Source organism: Hyperoodon ampullatus (assembly GCF_949752795.1).
Source record: "Hyperoodon ampullatus genome assembly, chromosome: 6".
NCBI lineage: Eukaryota > Metazoa > Chordata > Mammalia > Artiodactyla > Ziphiidae > Hyperoodon > Hyperoodon ampullatus.
This window is the reverse complement of record NC_136919.1, coordinates 17,631,250-17,649,668: the sequence shown is the minus strand read 5'-3', so window position 1 is coordinate 17,649,668 and position 18,419 is coordinate 17,631,250. Positions and strand designations below refer to the sequence as shown.

Here is an 18,419-nt window from a genome sequence, read left to right as displayed (position 1 = left end):
GAATCAAAAAGGTTCAGTGACAATGCTGAGGCTTGATCTCATAGGGAAGCTCACTAAGGTGGGCTCCGAGAGGTAGAAAGGCGCCGTGTTCTCCAGAAGCCCTCTTGCCCGGCGATGGTGGGAGACCCTGGTGCCCTGGGAGGGCAGAGGGGCTTGCCTGAGACGGGCAGACGAGAGCCCACCATAAGGGAGTAAACAGGGCTGCATCCTCCAGCAGGAAAGGCTCTGGCTGGAGGTTGGAGGACTGGGGTCTGGGTCTAGCTCTACCTTGTACTGCTGTGTGTCCCCAGGTAACCCTCTACCCTCTCTGGGCCTCTACTTCCACATTTATACAATGATGGGATGATTGCTAAGGGTCCCTCCAGCTCAGATTTCTAGGAACCTTATGTGACTTCCCAAGAAGGATAGGTGGAAATGTAAGAAGGAGGGAGGGAGGGAGAGAGAATAGCCATGGTTTCCATTGTATGCATCATATCCAATATTTCCATTGTTTTGCATCTAAGGAAATCAAGGGACGTATACAGTCAGCAGGGAAATGAGAAATAAATACAACTGTGCTACCAGGAAGAAGCCCTGGGCTGAAACCCAGCCACTTATTAGCTGAGAAGACAGGTCACTCCGCCTCTCTGAGCTCAGTTTCCCCATGCATGGATCATGGATAATAACCCCTAACTCTTAGGTTATGTGAGGATGACACGAGGTAATAAAAGCTCCGTGAAGGCAGGGGCTCTGTCATGCTCACTGCAGTCCAGTGCCTGGAACATTTTACCCAGATTTTTGTTGGACAGATGAATGAATGAATGGGCGAATGAGTGAGTGAATGGATGAAAATGTATGTGAACCACTCCACGGATACTCTCGCTTTTATTGTCGTGGTTGTTACTGACAATAGCCTGCTTTTCAGGCTGAAACCCTGAAAGTTACTCCAAGCTGGGAAAACAAGCGTTCTTAACTCAACCTGTAACCCTTTTGTCAGTCTAGAGAAGCATATGGGCCACATCTTAGGATAATGTTTTTAAATGCACAAGATCAAATACAAAAAGCGTTTCATAAGAAACCATTTATCAAAACATTTTTTTAAAAAGCCAACTGGCATATAATGATATATATGCTTCTTTATTGACACGTTAAATAAAAATGTCTAGGAACAGACGTAATAATGACCATAAATTGGAAGTAGTGAAGAGAATAAACTATGTTTTAAGACATCTGCAACAAATGAAACAACAAACGTAAGATGATATAAAACTACATGTGATTTCTCTTGGCGAAAAAGTCACAGGTGCTATTAACACACCCATGTCTGCAATAGAAGGAAATGCTAAATTTAAGTGAGAAGTTGGTGAAACTGAAAATTTATTATTAGGGGATTTCATGGACCATCAGCACAGACCCTGGGTTGAGAGCCTCTGCCTAGACTCTGATAGAGAAAGCTTCTCCCTAAATATCTGTCAATCTGTGAATATAACCAGAAGCTTGGGTCCAGATAAGAAGAGACAGGAAATTAAAACTCAGTTATGATCACACCAAAATCACTCCTTCCTGGTGGGGCATATGTGGTGTGGGGAAATGGGGACAGACTTTGCCTCCAGAAAAAGAAAATTTTAAACTCTTAAGGGCGTGTCCTCACCCAAGTGACCTCCCTCTCTGAACTTCAGTTTCCTCCTCTACAAATGCATCATTGCAATGTTCCCTCAGTGCCTGGGGGACTGTGAAATAAATGAGGCAATGCACCTTGTGCAGAGAGGCAGGTGCTACCCCTCAATGCCCCTCTTCTATACCTTCTAGGGTGAGACAAGATTTTTGCAGCCACTCACACTTAAGAGCTGCTGAATGTACCACAACAGGGATGCACTGGCACCCACTGAGTACCAGGCCATCTGCTAGATATTCAGTGCTCAGAGGTGCCCAGACAAAGCCCCACTCTCAAGAAGTGCATAGGCTGCGGCCAGAGACAACAAGATTTATAAAGTGGAGTGAATACTTACAGCACAGATGCATAAAAATACATGAGATCGGGCTTCCCTGGTGGCACAGTGGTTGAGAGTCCGCCTGCCGATGCAGGGGACATGGGTTCGTGCCCCAGTCCGGGAAGATCCTACATGCCGCGGAGCGGCTGGGCCCGTGAGCCATGGCTGCTGAGCCTGCACGTCTGGAGCCTGTGCTCTGCAGCGGGAGAGGCCACAACAGTGAGAGGCCCGCGTACCGCAAAAAAAAAAAAAAAAAAAAAAAAAAAAATGAGATCTCCAAAAGGAAGCAATGAATTCTCCCTGGGCTGGTTGGGGAAGGATTCTTGGAGGGAGTAGCAATACATTGGCTCTTGAAGAAAGAGGAGGACAATGCGGAGGAGGAGGAGGAAACGAGAAGAAAGACAGGACAGGCGTTAGAGGGGAATGTGTGTGGGGAGTGGGGGAGACAACATGCCAGAGAAGGGAAAAGAAGCCTGGAGAATGCAATTCTATCCCATAAAGTAGGGAAATCGATTCTATAATACAGGTGCAGGGAGGAAATAACATTCCAAGCATTGTTAGAACAAAGGAAGAAAAGAAATGTGAAAAGAGAATAATCTGAAACATCAGAAAGCATTCGGGATGCCAGTGAGAGGACTCTGAGCCGGAAACCCAGCTCTGCCTGGAAGCTTCATTGTGTGACTTCAAGAGAGTCACTTGGTGTCTCCGATCTCGGCTTCCTGATGGGTCAGATGGAGATTATAGCACCTCCCTCTCAGGACAGAGGTGACAACGAAATGAGATAAACCACCTAAAGCACCCACACGTTGTCCAGCACGGAGCAAGAGTCCAGCCATTGTAAAATCCCTCTTACTGCTATTCTCAGTCAGCACCTGGGGTGCTGGTACCCTGCACTACCCTTGCATGGTAGTGACAGGTTAGAAGAAAATGCAATTTTTCAAGAGACTCCAGCTTGTGTAGAACACGAGGCACCTCTACCAGCCTACAAACAATTACTCTATAAAATGTAAAGTCCACGCAGGAAAAGCCTGTGTCTATCAGCTACTTGCCAAAACATATAGTAGTGGATAGTGAGTTATGGTAATTAAACACTAGTTAATTCATTTACTGAAAAGCATCAGGGTTATCTGTAGCACAATTTAATGAATGGAGTTTTTATGTGGTGGAAATCGCTAGGTAATTGCCAGCTGATCATCCATAATTACAAGACTGTTAGGTACGCAAAGCCTGAAACAATGAATCCTAATTTCTTTAGGGTCAACAAAATAAGCATCCATCCATCCGTCCATCCATCCATTCATATACCCATCGTTCCATCTAACCGTCCATTACAAAGATACTTACTGAGCACCTGCTATATACCCTCCCCTGTGCTATGAAGAGTCAGAAGTACAGACAAGACTAAGCCATGGTCTCTGCCCTCCAAAAAGCTAGCAGTATTGAAGAACAGAGAAGACACAGCGAAAAGGTCCATGGGAAGTCAGAAGGGGAGGAGATTACTTCCAGTTTGGGATGAGGGGAGTGAGTGGTAGGTGGGTGTGTGGATCAAGAAAGACTTCTACCTTCTTGTATCTTTGGAATTTTGCACTGTGTGCATGTATATGCTTATTCAAAAATAAGGAGATATTTTATTTTAAAAAATAAGTGAGAACTGGAGAAAGAGGAAGAGGAGGAAAGAAGAGGAGGAAGAGGAAGAGAAATATTATGGACTGAAAATAGGTCATTAGAGTTGAGCTTGCACCATGGGTGGTAATACAAAAGGCATTGACAAGAATGTAGCAGTTCTCACCAACCAAGTTGGCAAATATGTTTGTCAAATGATGATTCTCAGTACTGACGAGGGTAGAGTGAAATGATATTCTTCCGATTCTACTTGTGCTGGTATAAATTGCCAAAATTTATGGGAAGCAATTTGGCAAAATCTACCAAACTTCTGAAGTGTTCATACAGTTTGGCCTAGTGATTACAGTGGTACCTTGTAAAGGAAAAAAAGAGCAACCAGATAAAGAGATATGTTCAAAAATGTTCATCATAGTATCATCCATAACGGGGTTAAAAGTGGGAACGATCTAAATATCTAACAGTGACAATACGATCCATTCATATAATAAGTTATGTGAAAATTTAAAATTATGCTTTCCAGGTATAGCTAATTATATGGAAAAACTTTATGATATTATTTTTTCCCCAAAAAATCAAGAAAACATTACATATACACAAATGCACATGCATACATAATTAACAAAAAGAGACACTTCAAGGAGGCTGTGGTATTTCACTGGGTTGGATGTGTGATAATAGGGGTGAAACTATGCAGTAGACAGCCCTTAGATTTGTTCGTACAATATCTATGCCCCCTTCTAGGGCCTCCCTGGTGGCGCAGTGGTTGAGAGTCCGCCTGCCGATGCAGGGGATACGGGTTCGTGCCCCGGTCTGGGAGAATCCCATATGCCGCGGAGCGGCTGGGCCCGTGAGCCATGGCTGCTGAGCCTGCGCGTCCGGAGCCTGTGCTCCGCAACGGGAGAGGCCACAACAGTGAGAGGCCCGCGTACCACAAAAAAAAAAAAAAAAAAAAAAAAAAAAAAAAAAAAAAAAAAAAAAATATCTATGCCCCCTTCTGGTAAAAGCACCCCCTTAGCTTTGTAGAAATGTATATCACTCCCCCATACACACATACACCATGGATAGAGCCTTGTAGATTCATCAGTCAAGGTGCTTGCATTCCTCTGGCCTACAGGTGAGTGAGGGAATTAATAACCAGGCCAAGCAGAGGCTCACTCTTGGGAATCTGAATCTTAAGCAGAATGTCATGAAGGCTGAGGATGTGGAAATCAATTGCTTGTAAACTACCCATGATCACGCACCTTTGGAAGTTCTTCAAGGTGCCCCGCTGTGGCAGGTCTACTTGGGTTAGCTGACTGTTGTCATAAGCAATGGCCGGCCATTCTAAGTTTCTGAACAGGGGAATGACATAAATAGAGATGTGTCTACAAATAATTAAGGAACACTTCAGTTCAGAGCTTCTAAGTCTGGTTCAGTGTGTCCTGAGTTTTGGCAACAGAAGATCCAGATGAAGATTCGGGGGTTTTGGAGAAGGGTATTGAGAGAGGACACTGAGTTTCAGGCAGTCGTGACCAGGAGGGATGTCTGTCTTGTGCCATAGGAGAGAGACCAGCAGAGGGCAGAAGACAGGGGAAGGGAGGCCTCAGTCACAGCCCTGCCGCCATCTGGAAGAGCATGGAGGAGGAGGGAAGGAGGAAAAGCAGAGAATGCACCTTGAGACCAATGGTAATAGAGTTGCTTCTAAATTCAGTCTCACACCCAGTCAGGCAGGCTTTATCTAGAGGCCCTGTTTCTTATGGATCCGGGGCCTGAGCTTGGGGACCTAGGAGGCCGTGAAGTACAGAGGAAGCCACTGAGCCTGGAACCCAGGAGAGTAGGTTCAAGTCCTCTGCTCTGCTGCTCAGGTGAAAGATCCTGGACAGGCACTTTGCTTTTCCCGAGCCTCAGGACCATTTGCTCATTCATTTGGCAGCATGTTCATTCATTCATTCAGCAAATATCTATTGAATGTCTACTAACTAGCACGTACTACCAATACATTCATTCATTCAGCAAATATCTATTGAATGTCTAACTAGCATGTACTACCAATTCATTCATTCATTCAGTAAATATCTATTGAATGTCTACTAACTAGCATGTACTACCAATTTAGACATATGCAGGAAAATTGGTTCTTTATGTCAAAAGGATGGGGAGGCTCTCGGTGGTACTGCTCAGGGAGTACGGGGGAGCCGTGGGCTCCTCCCTTCTGGGTTTATCCTTTTGTCTCTACTTCTTAAGGATCTGGGTGGACCTACATCAGGCAGCAAAGAGCCACAGACTCGCTGACAGAGAGACGTACAGCACAGGGGAAGATGCAATTACCGCCCACAGGCCCACGTTGCCTGTCTTGTTCTAGACAAGGCCACTATTTGGCCTGCTGGGCTGGGTGGATAGAAAAGACAGAGTGCGGGGGAGGAAGGAGGTGGAGACACCATGCTTACGGGCGAGTCCCAGGGTCCGTGAAGCACTCAAGTGCAGCCGGTGTACAAGCACGTGGAGGAACTGACTTCTTCTGCAAATCGTGTTTTCTTTTTTGGTGGAGGAAAGACTTTGCTCTTTTAGAAATATCAAATGTTGGGCATCATTCTACATATAGTAAAGACTGTGGTGTATAAAAAAAGAGACCCTTCCCTCAGGGTATTTATATTCTACTGGGAAGAGAAACTTCAAACAAATTAAAAAGGATTAAAGAGTTAAATGGCTGAAGTGTTGGACAGTGACAGTGACAAAACGAGGCGAGGGAGTGTTGGCGGTGGGCTGAGGGGTGGTGTGCTGGTTTACTAAGAGCTCAGGGAAGTCTTGTGGGGTCACGGAGATAATCCGTGGGGTAATGAATGCAGAGTGACTAGCACGGCATCTGGTACAGAGCAAGTGCTCAAGGAATTACTGCTGTTAGTGTTATTGTTAATTACGTTCTAAATTCCTTCTCTGAACGTGGGGACAGCAATGCCTATTTCATAGGGTTGCTGAGTAGATTAAATTCGGAAATATGTAAAAAGAAATTTACATGACAAATTCAATAAGGGATTATCGAGAGCCAGCCATGTTTCAGGGGAGACTGGCATAAACAAACACATAAATTCATAGTATAAAGTCAGAGTGCTGGGGCTTCCCTGGTGGCGCAGTGGTTGAGAGTCCGCCTGCCGATGCAGGGGACGCGGGTTCGTGCCCCGGTCTGGGAAGATCCCACATGCCGCGGAGCGGCTGGGCCCGTGAGCCATGGCCGCTGAGCCTGCGCGTCCGGAGCCTGTGCTCCACAACGGGAGAGGCCACAACAGTGAGAGGCCCGTGTACAGCAAAAAATAAAAAAATAAAATAATAAAATAAAATAAAGTCAGAGTGCTGAGCGAAGAACAGAAAAGAAGGCAAAGGCCGAGATCGAGATTCCTGGTGTGGGGAGACCAAGGACCTCCAAGGCTTGAGGAGATGACCTTGGAACAGAAGCAGGGAGGAAGTGCTGGAGAGAACAGGGCTGGGGAAAGCATGTCACAATGGGAGGAAACAGCAGGTGCAAAGGCCCAGAGGCAGGGGTGGGGTTGGCCCTGAAAGAAGCAGCAGGGGCCAGTGGATCTTGGAGGTGACAGCAGGGGTTTTGGGTTGAACTATGGGTACGAAGCAAAGGTGCTGGAGGATTTTGTACAAGGAGCATGATGAGCCGATTTACAGTTTAAAAGCATAACTCTGACTACTCTGTGTGTAGTGTATACTATTCATCTTATTCATCTTGGTGTATCATGAGATCAGAGGTAGCACAGGCAAATGATGTGACACTCATTCTAAAAGCAACGTATTCACTGCATGCCTATTATGTGTAGGCTGCTAGATACAGCAGTGTAGATGGAGACAGCCACTACTTCTTGCCCTTGGGGACCTTCTGATGGTTCTATTGGCACAGTGTAGATACTTCATAAATTACCATCACTTGATATGAACTAATATATATTACATTGCATTACATTGCATTATATTATACTATGAATAGCACAGCATTCGTATTTTTATGTCTCTTGCTCCCAAAGTGACAGTGTTACAATTCACCAGAGGCTCATTCTTGAGGACAAGGGAGCAGCAAAAGAAAAAAAAAAAACAAGAGGAGGCAGAATTAAGCCCGAGGGAGCAGCGGCGTGCCATTTCTCACCACCGTATCTCTGAATATGCGGATATAACCGTCCTCTCATTTGACTGTCTGGTGGACTCCTATTCACAGTCCCCGGAGCCCAGCTTACTCTTCGCCCCCTGGAATCCAAGAGCTCTCTCTCCACCGTGCCACTTGGGCTGAACTGCTGTCCCCTGCCTGTCTACCCTCCTGGATCCCAGATGCATCCCTCCTGAGGAACCTTGAGGGGCACATGAGTATGATGTTTACTCACAGTGTTCATTCTTCTCGTCTATTGGGTTGGCCAAAAAGTCCATTTGGGTTTTTCCATAACATCTTACAGAAAAACCCAAGCGAACATTTTGGCCTACCCAATACTTGTAGAACCTCAGAGATTAACACAGGCTCTGATGCGGCTGGTGTAAAAAACATCTACAGAAGAGAGAAAGGGAGAGAGGAAGAGAGGGAGGAAGGGAGAGGAGGGAGAGAACGGAATACACTTCTTTCCTTCTTTTCCAGGCAATGCTAAAGCTCATTTCAACTAGCAAGTGCTGAGATTATTGATCAACATTTCTGAGGTACTGAACTGAGTTTCTATTGACAGAAATAACTAGCAACTAGGCTGGGGGAGAGAGAAATGTGCTGACAGCCAGCAAATCATAGCCCTGATAGCAGAGTGCCTGTCTATGCCAAGGGGGACAATCATTAATTTCCTGTTCCTTCACAGTTACATTTCTTGGGCTGACTGACAAGTTCATTTTAGGGATTCATCAGGCCCTTTATAAATAAACTCCCTTCTTATGCCATGTTTCTAACTGCACCTGCCACCCAGATGATTGGGTGCCTGGGACGCACATAAACATTTCAAATTGCTAGCAATAGCTCAACATGGTAGTTAAAGGAAATCTTCCCATTTCTTATTATATAATCAAGAGGGCCCAATTCCTCGGGCTCAGGCATCTCTATTCTGTGCAGAGAACTGAAGAAGATTTCATTTATTGCTTCCCCTCCCACCCCGCCCCCCACCTTTAAATAAATGATACCCAAGCATTTAGTTACAAGATCATTGGTTGGCATGCAGACCTTGAAATTAAGTCCCCTGTAAAAGCTGTGTGACTCTGAGTAGGGTACTTAACCTCTCTGAGCTTCAGTTTTCTTGCGTGAAAAATGTGGATACATTGTGAATGGAGCTGTTGCTAAAGAAGACAAGAGCATGTTTAAAGAGGGAAGACACACTTGTAATATTATCTCATTAAGTCTCATAATGAGTCAGCCCCATGACTGCTATCTCCATTTTACAGGCAAGCAAATCGTGTCTCCAAGAAGCGAAGTGACCTTTTCCCGGCTGGTAGTGGCAGAGGTATGAGATCAACCCAGTTCTGCCTGAGGCAGCTGCTCAAAGAAAGACAATTTCTCATTAATCTTATTAGTGATTTTACCTCTCTGCCTGGCCTAAAATTCCATTTGGTGCCAGTGGCCTTGAGGTTAGCCTAGGAAGAACTCAGCTCTCTGCTAGCCTTCACATACACAAAGCAATTCCGGTCTCTCTAGAAACAATTCTGCAGGCTCCAGTCATCAAAGCAAAGTTCCTAGAATCCACACGGCTGGTGTTGCTGCATCTAATGTATTTGTATTCACTGTTCAGTTTCTTTTGCTAACAGTAGCCAGAGGTACCTTGATATTTGCATTAGTATACAATTTCTCTTAAAGACTGTTTATTTTTGAAAAGGTTCTGAGTAGTTCTAACTATTAACTTGGGAAGGAAAATTTCTCTGCTTAAAGACAAGGAGCCATATGCGGTGGAGCTTTGGGGCTGAGACAAGACATTTCACTTTCCCTGACAGACATTTACTGAATACCTACTGTTCAGTGGTCAGTGGTATTCAGTCAGCCTGGTCTTTTGGCAGCTTCTGTTAGAGTCGGGAAATGAATATTAATCCCATAATGCTATGTCTCCTATGTGTCAAACAGGGAGAAGGGCAAAATGTACTATCTTACCCCAAACCCATGAAACAGCACCTGTGTTCCTTACCCTCCCTTTTATAGATGAGGAAACTGAGGCACAGTGAGGCCTGGGGACAGGCACAGTGCTCCACAGCAAGAAAGTGGAGGATCTAGAATTTGAATGCCGGCTGGGATGAGCAATATGGTACCACTTGATTGACAGCTGGGCTCTGAGCTATGAGGTGAGGTTACTCCAGCTACTTTTGTATATGTTTGATATTTTCCATAAATAAATAAATATATGTATATATACACATTATATATATATACATGTACATATATATACATATATTTTTAAAGTGCAGGCTCTGGAACCAGACTGCCTAAGATCTTAACTGTGAAACAGAAGTAACAATACCACCCTGGACATGCGGTTGCTCTAAGCATAAAATGCGTTAACACAGACAAAGCATTTAGAACTGGTCACAATGTAAGTATTCAAGACATGTTAGCTGTTAACTTTTTTTTGCACCATGTGGCCTGTGGGATCTTAGTTCCCAGACCAGTGATCAAAGCCGTGCCTCCTGTAGTGGAAGCGCCTAGTCTTAACCACTGGAAGTCCCTTAGCTGTTATTTATTGTAACAGCTAAGATAGAAAAGTCTGCGGTATTCAGTGTCTAGCAAGCCCTTCCCCACGTATCACTGAATATAAGGAAATCCACCACCACCTTCCTGAGAAGATTTTAAGTATTATTTGATTTGCCTGAAAATATAAACTTGACTTAGAAATGTAAATGACCCAGTCATATATCTACTTAGAGTATTTCATGTATTACTTTAGTAACACCCCTACCTGTTTAAAATCTCCTATTACACATAATAATACATTTAGAATTACTGCTCTTCCCTACCCTTTTTGAACAAAACTACTTTATTCCAACTCTTCACCTATAATTCCTGATCTAGTCTAATGTATCATCCCCCAAGCAGTTGTTGTTGAAAAGAAATTAGTTGCAAAAATACCCTTCATGTGTGAGAAAGCCATACCCAAGGTGACAGCCTCCTCTGTCAGGTGAATTTGTGGAGTAGGTGCTGCCCTCATATACAGACATTTACGGTGGGTTAGGTGGTCTGAGGGTAGATGGTTTGTTAAAGAGGCAAAGGGGAGGGGGCTGGTTAAACTGGGCGGGGTGACTGGGGGCCTGGTCTGCAGGAGGCAAAGGAGAGAAGATGGATAAAGCTAAATGTCAATCCTGGTCAGGCCAGGCTATACCCTATCCAGCTCACTGACTTTCAATCAATTTTTTTTTAATTAGAAAAGTCATACATTGCTGTTTTAAGGTGTTTAGAAAACACTGAAAAGTAAAAAGAAAAACAAATCCGTTAATCCCGCTGCCTAGAGACAGCTACAATTGTTATTGTGCCATCTTTGATCCAAGCACAAATGCTCTTTCCCCAGACAGCCTCTTGGCTCAAATGTCACCAGCTCATGTCATTGGATGACCACCTCATATTAGGGGTGCCAGATTTAGCAAATAAAAATTCAGGACATCAGGTAAATTTGAATTTCAAATAAACAGCCTTTTTTTTTTAAAGTATAATGTGTCCCAAATATTGCAACTGTCCATTGTTTTCCAGAAATTCATACTTTTCACTCCAGGGCAGCAACAACCGGCCATCCCTACTTCCTTACTTCAGTCAGATACTGACCAAAAGCCTCTTCCATGCAGGCTCTGCTCAGACACAGGCTAAAGGGGGATCCCAATGCCAAGACAGACATTTACCTTCCAGTTTCTAGAAAGAAAACACGTGGGGCCGCTTTCTGCCCAGGACTTGGGGCTAAATTGAGCTTTACTCTTGGTTTTCAAAAGAAAATGCTAAGTAGGAACATGTGTTGAATGATCACTGATATTTGAAGGTGACCAAAAGAAATATAAGTTCTTTTTAAAAATACAATGACTCCATTTCAATTAAAAAAGGAAAAAAAAAAAGCCCAATGGCAGCAAGCACATAACAGTAGGAACCCAGTGCCCCACTGTGAGTGTCAGGGGTATTTTCTGTTATTTTGACAACAATCTCCTCCATGTCTCCTTTTACAGGTGAGCAAACAGAAGTTCAGAGGGGGGCAGGTAATCTGCCCCAAATCTCAGTTAATCAGGGAGGAGCTGGGGTTAGGATTCGAGGTCTGTTTGAAAGGAAAGCTCCTGCAGCAGTTTTGGACCTGAGGCTCCCCAGCAGTTGTTAGAATGTGAAAGTAACCAGCTTTTCAGAAGTGTTCTTGGTCACGTTATTTATTTATGGCAAAGGCATTTTGCCTCCCTGTGCATTTATGAAAGCGGCCCTGCGAGAAGGGAGCCTTTGGGCAGAGATCTCGGAGACCCAGCCCGTTCTGAAAGCAAACTTTACATCCATTTGTACTTACGAAGCGCGCAAATCTGGTCTTGACTGTTTCTGTTTTTAAAGGGGTGGGAGTGGAAGCAGGGAGGGGGTAGGAGAGGACGTCAATTAAGGCTGGACCCTGGAAGGCTCTCTGGAGTAGGTGGTACCCTATCAAGGTTCTAGTAGTGTGGGCACAGTTTCCACAGAATCCAAGTCTCCCGAATTAAACAGGACGGCAAATGAAGACTACATTGGTTTTCTGCTCAGGTCAATACATAAGATAAATTGACCAGAAGAGCTAAACACTGATCAGGGTGAACTGAACATCAACATTTACTAAGAACAGAGGGAGGAGAAACATATATATCAGAAAAATGGAGATGGCGACAGCGTGTCGGGGCAACTGCTTGGTATCCAGTGAAGGTCTGTGTTTAAGGATTAATATTTTAGTCAGGTCTTTACTATTAAAAAAAAAAGCAGTGGAATTAACTTATTACAATAAAACTTCATTTAGTCAGACTGATTGCTGGGCAGACTGATTGCCTTTTTTTTTTTTAAAGAATCTCATTGAATTAAAATGCACAGATAGATGCAGCACCAAGAGCACTGCACTGAGAGTCAGAAGACCTGGGTCACTGGCTTGTGACCCGTTAAGAGCAGCGAATCATATATTATTCATTTCTTGTATCCCCTTCTGCCTGGCACAGACCCTGGCATACAGATGCAGTCTTTGAGTTCCGTGAAGAGCAGACCTTGAGACAAGGATTTGGGTACAGGTAGTTGATTTGGGAGGTGATCCCAGGACGCAGGTGAGGGGCTGGGAAGTGAGAGAGATAAGGGAGGGAGGAAAGCCAACAAGAGTGTGTTAATAAGTGGGTCACCATGTGCGAAACGGGGGCAGTCTTGCCAGAGTCTCTCAGAGGCTGGATAGGATGCACCTAGAATCTTTCCACCAAAGGGGCAAGGAACCTGGGGTATTTTTCCACCAGCTTCCTGTCTGTCGTTTGTTGAGGGTTGTGCAATTTTTTGAGGGTATTACTCCTACCACTGCCCCCCTCCCAAGTTTCTTCTAAAGCCCGAAGGCAGAGAGAGTCAGGTGTAGCGCATACCTGAAGATGCAGGTGACTGCTGCCAAGAGCCAAGAGGAGATGGGAAGGACATAGGTAAACAGTAAAGCTTGCTGAGGGCATGCAAGAAGGAGCTCTGGGTACTGTGACCACGGTCAAGTCCCTTCGTCTCTCTGGGCATCGGAATCTAACTTCAAAAGGAGAGGTTTGAATCTTTGCATTCCCTCCAGGACTGAGTGTTGGTAACTCTGTAAACCAGATGGTCAACCCAGATCCCAGGATCAGAGGCCCTTCAGGAAACTGCTTCTCACACAGATAAAAATGATCTATAACGAGCATTCCACTTGTTAGCTTTTAAGTGTGAGCTTTTCAAGGGCGCAAACATACACATATAGATATATGTGTACAAGGTGATCACCGAGGCACTGTTTGTAACAGCAAAGCACTGGAAACAACCTAAATAACCTTCAATCAGGGCACTGTGGAATACAAATGGTATATTCATGTGCTGGAATGTTCTCCTGCAGTTAAAAGGAATGGACTGACTCTATATGTGTCAACATGGGTAGAGCTCAAAAAATATTTCTGAGGGGAAAAGCAAGATGCAGAATGTTATATATAGTATGACACCATTTAAGAAAACATGCACACATTAGAGCTTTCCTTTGGGTAGGTGACATATATGGAAAAGTATTTTTAAAGGACTGAAAAGCGACCACAAACTCATTTAAAGTTATGTTGGAAAGATTAAAACCACATTTACACGAGGGGCTAATTTTGAGGAGAGAAACTCAGAAATAAAGAAAGGATGGGACTAGCAATGGTGAATGTGGGGGGGGACAGTCAGGGTGGTTTTAGCTTTAGTGATATTGTTCTAATTGACAAAAGCAGAATCGAATCACATATTTTTAAGTCAACTCTAAAAATGAGAAATGTCTAGTACACAGTCTCGTTATCACAGAAGACAACATGATAATGTGGAAAAAGTTTGGAAAATGGAATCAGACCTAGTAATCCTAGCAGATAACTTCTCTGCTGAGAGTCTCTGACTCCCCAGATGCAAAATGGACTTTGCAAAGCTGAGCGCCAAAAAGTAGTCAATAGTGTCTCCTGTCTGGGGCATAATTTGCATTCACATATTATTTGTTCCCTGTGCCCTGGAAAATAGGACATGCATTTTCTTGCTGTTTCTTACACTTAAAAAAAAAATCACTCCTTTAATGAATTAAAAGGTGAAGTTCCTTCCTAGTCTCCATGGAGTCAGGAAACTGATTTAATGGATTCAGAATTAATTAGTTTTTAAAAGTCTTTCTAATTGTCATAGTGTCAGGGTTTTAACTGAGCAAGGTTTCAGCTGAACTGGAACACGTCCTTTGCCTTGCTTTGTGGGTATCAATGAGTATTAAAGAGGGGCCACTTCATAAGGACAACACCAGCAGTGGGATCAAAGTCGAAGTGTCATTCAATGACCTTGAGTTAGAACTGCTGGGGTTAAGTCCACACAGGCGAAGCTGTCAGCACAGGGGAGCATCTTCTGTAAGAGTGCCTTACGCTTTCAGGACCTTGTGCTTCTACTAGGCTAGTCCTCCGCCTGGAATTCCATCTTTTCCCACAATGTTCACATGCCTACATCCTATTTTTCTTGATGTCATTTTCTCCATGTAGTCTTCATGGATACCTCCTCCCTCCACAACAATGACCGTGATGCTGATGACAGCTACCATTTACAGAGCAACATTAATTACCAGGGACCATGCTGGGTTTTCATCTAATCCTCATGGCAACCCTGAGAACTAAGCATTCATATCCCCATTTTATGGATGAAGAAACCAAGGCTCAGTGAGTGTGGAAGGATGTTAACAGGGAGGGGTGGGGGTCACCATGTTCTAGGGGCTCTGCTTTTTGACACCTCTCTCCCTTATCATGTTCTTGGCTTCTGAGGGTCTACGGTTTTCTTGTTATTGATTTATAGAGAGAGAACTCATTTTCAGAGATTTTCCTGGGCTGTATTCCCTGGGCTTAATCCTCAGAAACAGAAAGTTTAAACACAATCAGAGAAAAAAAATAGAGCCCTGTGAAATGATCCATTCTTTAAGGCAGGAGACTCACCACTCATACTAGCTAATCCTACAAGATGACTGAGGAAGAGGATGGGACATCTGGCCACCAGTGCAACTCCCTCAAGGCTACCCCCAGCTGGGGAGGGTAGGAGCCTCCAGCAGTTTCCAGAATAGTTTCCATCACAAAGTCCCAAGGGTGAGTCTCCAGTAGGAAAAGGCTCTCACCACCAGCCTAAGTGTTCCTTGCCTGCTCCCTCCTCCCTCTACCCCGTCTCTCCTTCCTCTTCTCCCCTCCACCCACACCTCCTTTAGGTTCTGAGGCTCCACAGGAAGCAAGTGGGAGGGAACGATACATTTATTACACACTGTGAGGGAACCAGCAGTCTGGTTCTATTCTTTAGGGTTTCTTTGCCTTAGGTTAGCTCCTGGCTTGCCAGTCAGTAAAACAATTTACTACATCAAATGAAGATTTTTTTTTTTTTTTTTTGCGGTACGCGGGCCTCTCACTGTTGTGGCCTCTCCCGTTGTGGGGCACAGGCTCTGGACGCGCAGGCTCAGCAGCCATGGCTCACGGGCCCAGCCGCTCCGCGGCATGTGGGATCCTCCCGGACCGGGGCACGAATCCGTGTCCCCTGCATCGGCAGGCGGACTCTCAACCACTGTGCCACCAGGGAAGCCCCAAATGAAGGTTTTTTGTGTGGATTTCTTGAAAACCATGATAGAAGTGTGAAAAAATGTGTCCAAGGTCAAATGTAGTGGCTATAATTTGCAAGTTCTGAATCCCAAACCGTCTTCTGGTTACTGATATTGTGTGTGTGTGTGTTTGTGCTTAAAGCTGCATTATTCCGACAGCAATTCTTACTTTAGCTCCCCTTACATGACTGCTATTGATGTACCTGAATCACCTTGAGAGCAAGACCCAGCTTGGATTCATCTCTGCATCTTCCAACAGCTCAGCATCATAGAATAAGTGCCCATACATGACTGTAAGAACACATGGGGGAGTCAGGGACAACCCTGGTGTGCTGACTCTTAAGCCTTCCTGCACAGGACATCTCAGTGCAGACAGCGATGTGGATGGGGCAGCATTGTCCCAGCAAAGGGCAGCCTCTGCAGGACCTCAAAGGTGAGGAGACGGCAGGCAGGAGGCCAGAAAGGCCAGAGCAGCCTGGCAAATTGGTTTGGGACAGGCAGCTCCAAATCATGCAGATAACTGAAACCTGGCTGCTTTGATGATCTCCTCCTTGGAGGAAGGTCACTGAAATAAGATCAGCCTTTCCCAAATTGTTCCGAGGAAGTATGCTAATGGAAAAAGTTCCTGGAGTCAAATATATTTGAGAAATGATGTGCTGAACTAAGTTAAACAAGGTCTTTACTTCAGGGCTTTTCAGAGGAAGTGCACGTTGTAAATATTCAGAAGGGGAAAAAAATGAAGGCGGCCTTTTCCCCATTGATACACCACAGAAACCACAGGCCCAGAGCATTGTATAGGGCTACCATTCCCCAGGAAGTGGGTAGGACACTGCACCCAACTGCTTAAAGTACAAGTTGTGGGGAACAAAAGAGAGTCCAATGAAATTATCTGAAACAATAAGAGGGCTTCCCTGGTGGCGCAGTGGTTGAGTGTCCACCTGACAATGTAGGGGACATGGGTCCGTGCCCCGGTCCGGGAAGATCCCACATGCCGCGAAGCAGCTGGGCCCGTGGGCCATGGCCGCTGAGCCTGTGCGTCTGGAGCCTATGCTCCGCAACGAGAGAGGCCACAACAGTGAGAGGCCCGCGTACCACAAAAAAAAAAAAAAAAAAGAATAAGAATCATTTCTCAAGAAAGAGGGCTCAGGGTGAGCCAAGACAAGAAGCCCACCTTCTTCCCTCTGCAAAGACTAGCCAATGTCACAGGACAGATAAGGGGGAGTTACGGAATCATGCTTGACACCTACCTTTCTCTTTTTTTTTTTTTTTGAGGAACAAGAGCCCAGTTTTTTAAATCATTTCTTGCATTGGAAGTGCCCCTCAGTGACACCCTTGGCCTGAGCCTCTTTGCCATAGTCCTTAACCACCACGCAACTGCAACCAACCACTTGATGGGGTTTGCCCGCTCTGTCACTTTTATAGAGGCCTACCCATTCCCCTAGTTTCTTGTGGTCATCAGTCTGAATCAGGTTGATTTGGTGCTCAGCACAAAGGGCCTCCACCAACTTGACATATACAAGCTCATCGCAGTTGGATGCAAGCACACAGAGATGGGCTTGGCGCTTGTCTAAGGCTTTGGCAGCTTCACGAATCGCACGTGCTAGGCCATCGTGGATGAGGGAGGTCTTCCGCACCTCTTGCAGCGCAGTATTAATGTCCATTACACCTCCGGCAGCAATGCCTTCCTAGGCCAGGGCAGTGGGTTACAGGGTGGAGCCGGATCTTGAGTGCACCCCAGCCTCCGCCTCCGCACAACTCCGCGGTGGCAGGGGAAGAGCCCTTTCTCTCTTTAAGGAGATATGAACTTCAAAATGCTTCCTGAATCTAAACCCTTTTCCCGACCTCCACTGCCACCACCCGGGCCCAGGCCACCATCACCTCTCACCTGGATTACTGCAGTAGCCTTCTACCTGTCCTCCTCACCTCCGACCTCCCTCCCCTACAGTCTGTTCTCAACAAAGCAGCCACAGTGTTCCTTTTGAAAATTTGGTTAGATCATGTTTCTCTTTCTTTCAGGATCCTCCAGTAGCTTTCCATTTCTTTCAGAGTAAAAGCTAAAGTTCTTCCATGACCTGGCCACCTACTGCTCCTTTGACATCCCCTCTTACTGGTCTTCTCACTTCCTACCGCAGGAACACTGATCTCATCATTCTTCAAATACCCCGGGCATTCCGTGCCTCGGGGCCTTTGCACTGGTAGTGCCTTCTTCTCGGAATGTTCTTTCCCCAGATATATACACACTCATTCTCTCATCTTATTTCACTTTATTGTTCAAATGACATATTCCTGGGAAAACCTCTCTGATTATGTTATTTAAAATTGCTACTCTCTTACCATATGACCCAGCAATCCCACTACTGGGCATATACCCGGAGAAAACTATAATTCAAAAAGACACATGCACCCCAGTGTTCACTGCAGCACTATTTACAATAGCCACATCATGGAAGCAACCTAAATGTCCATCAACAGACGAATGGATAAAGAACATGTGGTACATATATACAATGGAATATTACTCAGCCATAAAAAGGAACGAAATTGGGTCATTTATAGTGATGTGGATGAACCTAGAGTCTGTCATACAGAGTGATGTAAATGA

General features: G+C 45.0%; 2 protein-coding genes across 4 annotated transcripts in view; both read right to left on the bottom strand.

Moving 5' to 3' along the window:
* Nucleotides 1-18,419, bottom strand: part of ASTN2 (astrotactin 2) — a gene marked incomplete at both ends in the record, with an annotated part of 919,723 nt that overhangs the window by 376,187 nt on the left and 525,117 nt on the right. The window lies entirely within an intron of this gene.
* LOC307054637 (small ribosomal subunit protein eS12-like) lies at nucleotides 17,113-17,496 on the bottom strand (the record flags this gene model as incomplete). Its single annotated transcript, XM_079706438.1, has 1 exon — nucleotides 17,113-17,496. The coding sequence occupies exon 1, from the start codon at nucleotides 17,476-17,478 to the stop codon at nucleotides 17,113-17,115; it is 366 nt and encodes a 121-aa protein (XP_079562564.1). The 5' UTR covers nucleotides 17,479-17,496.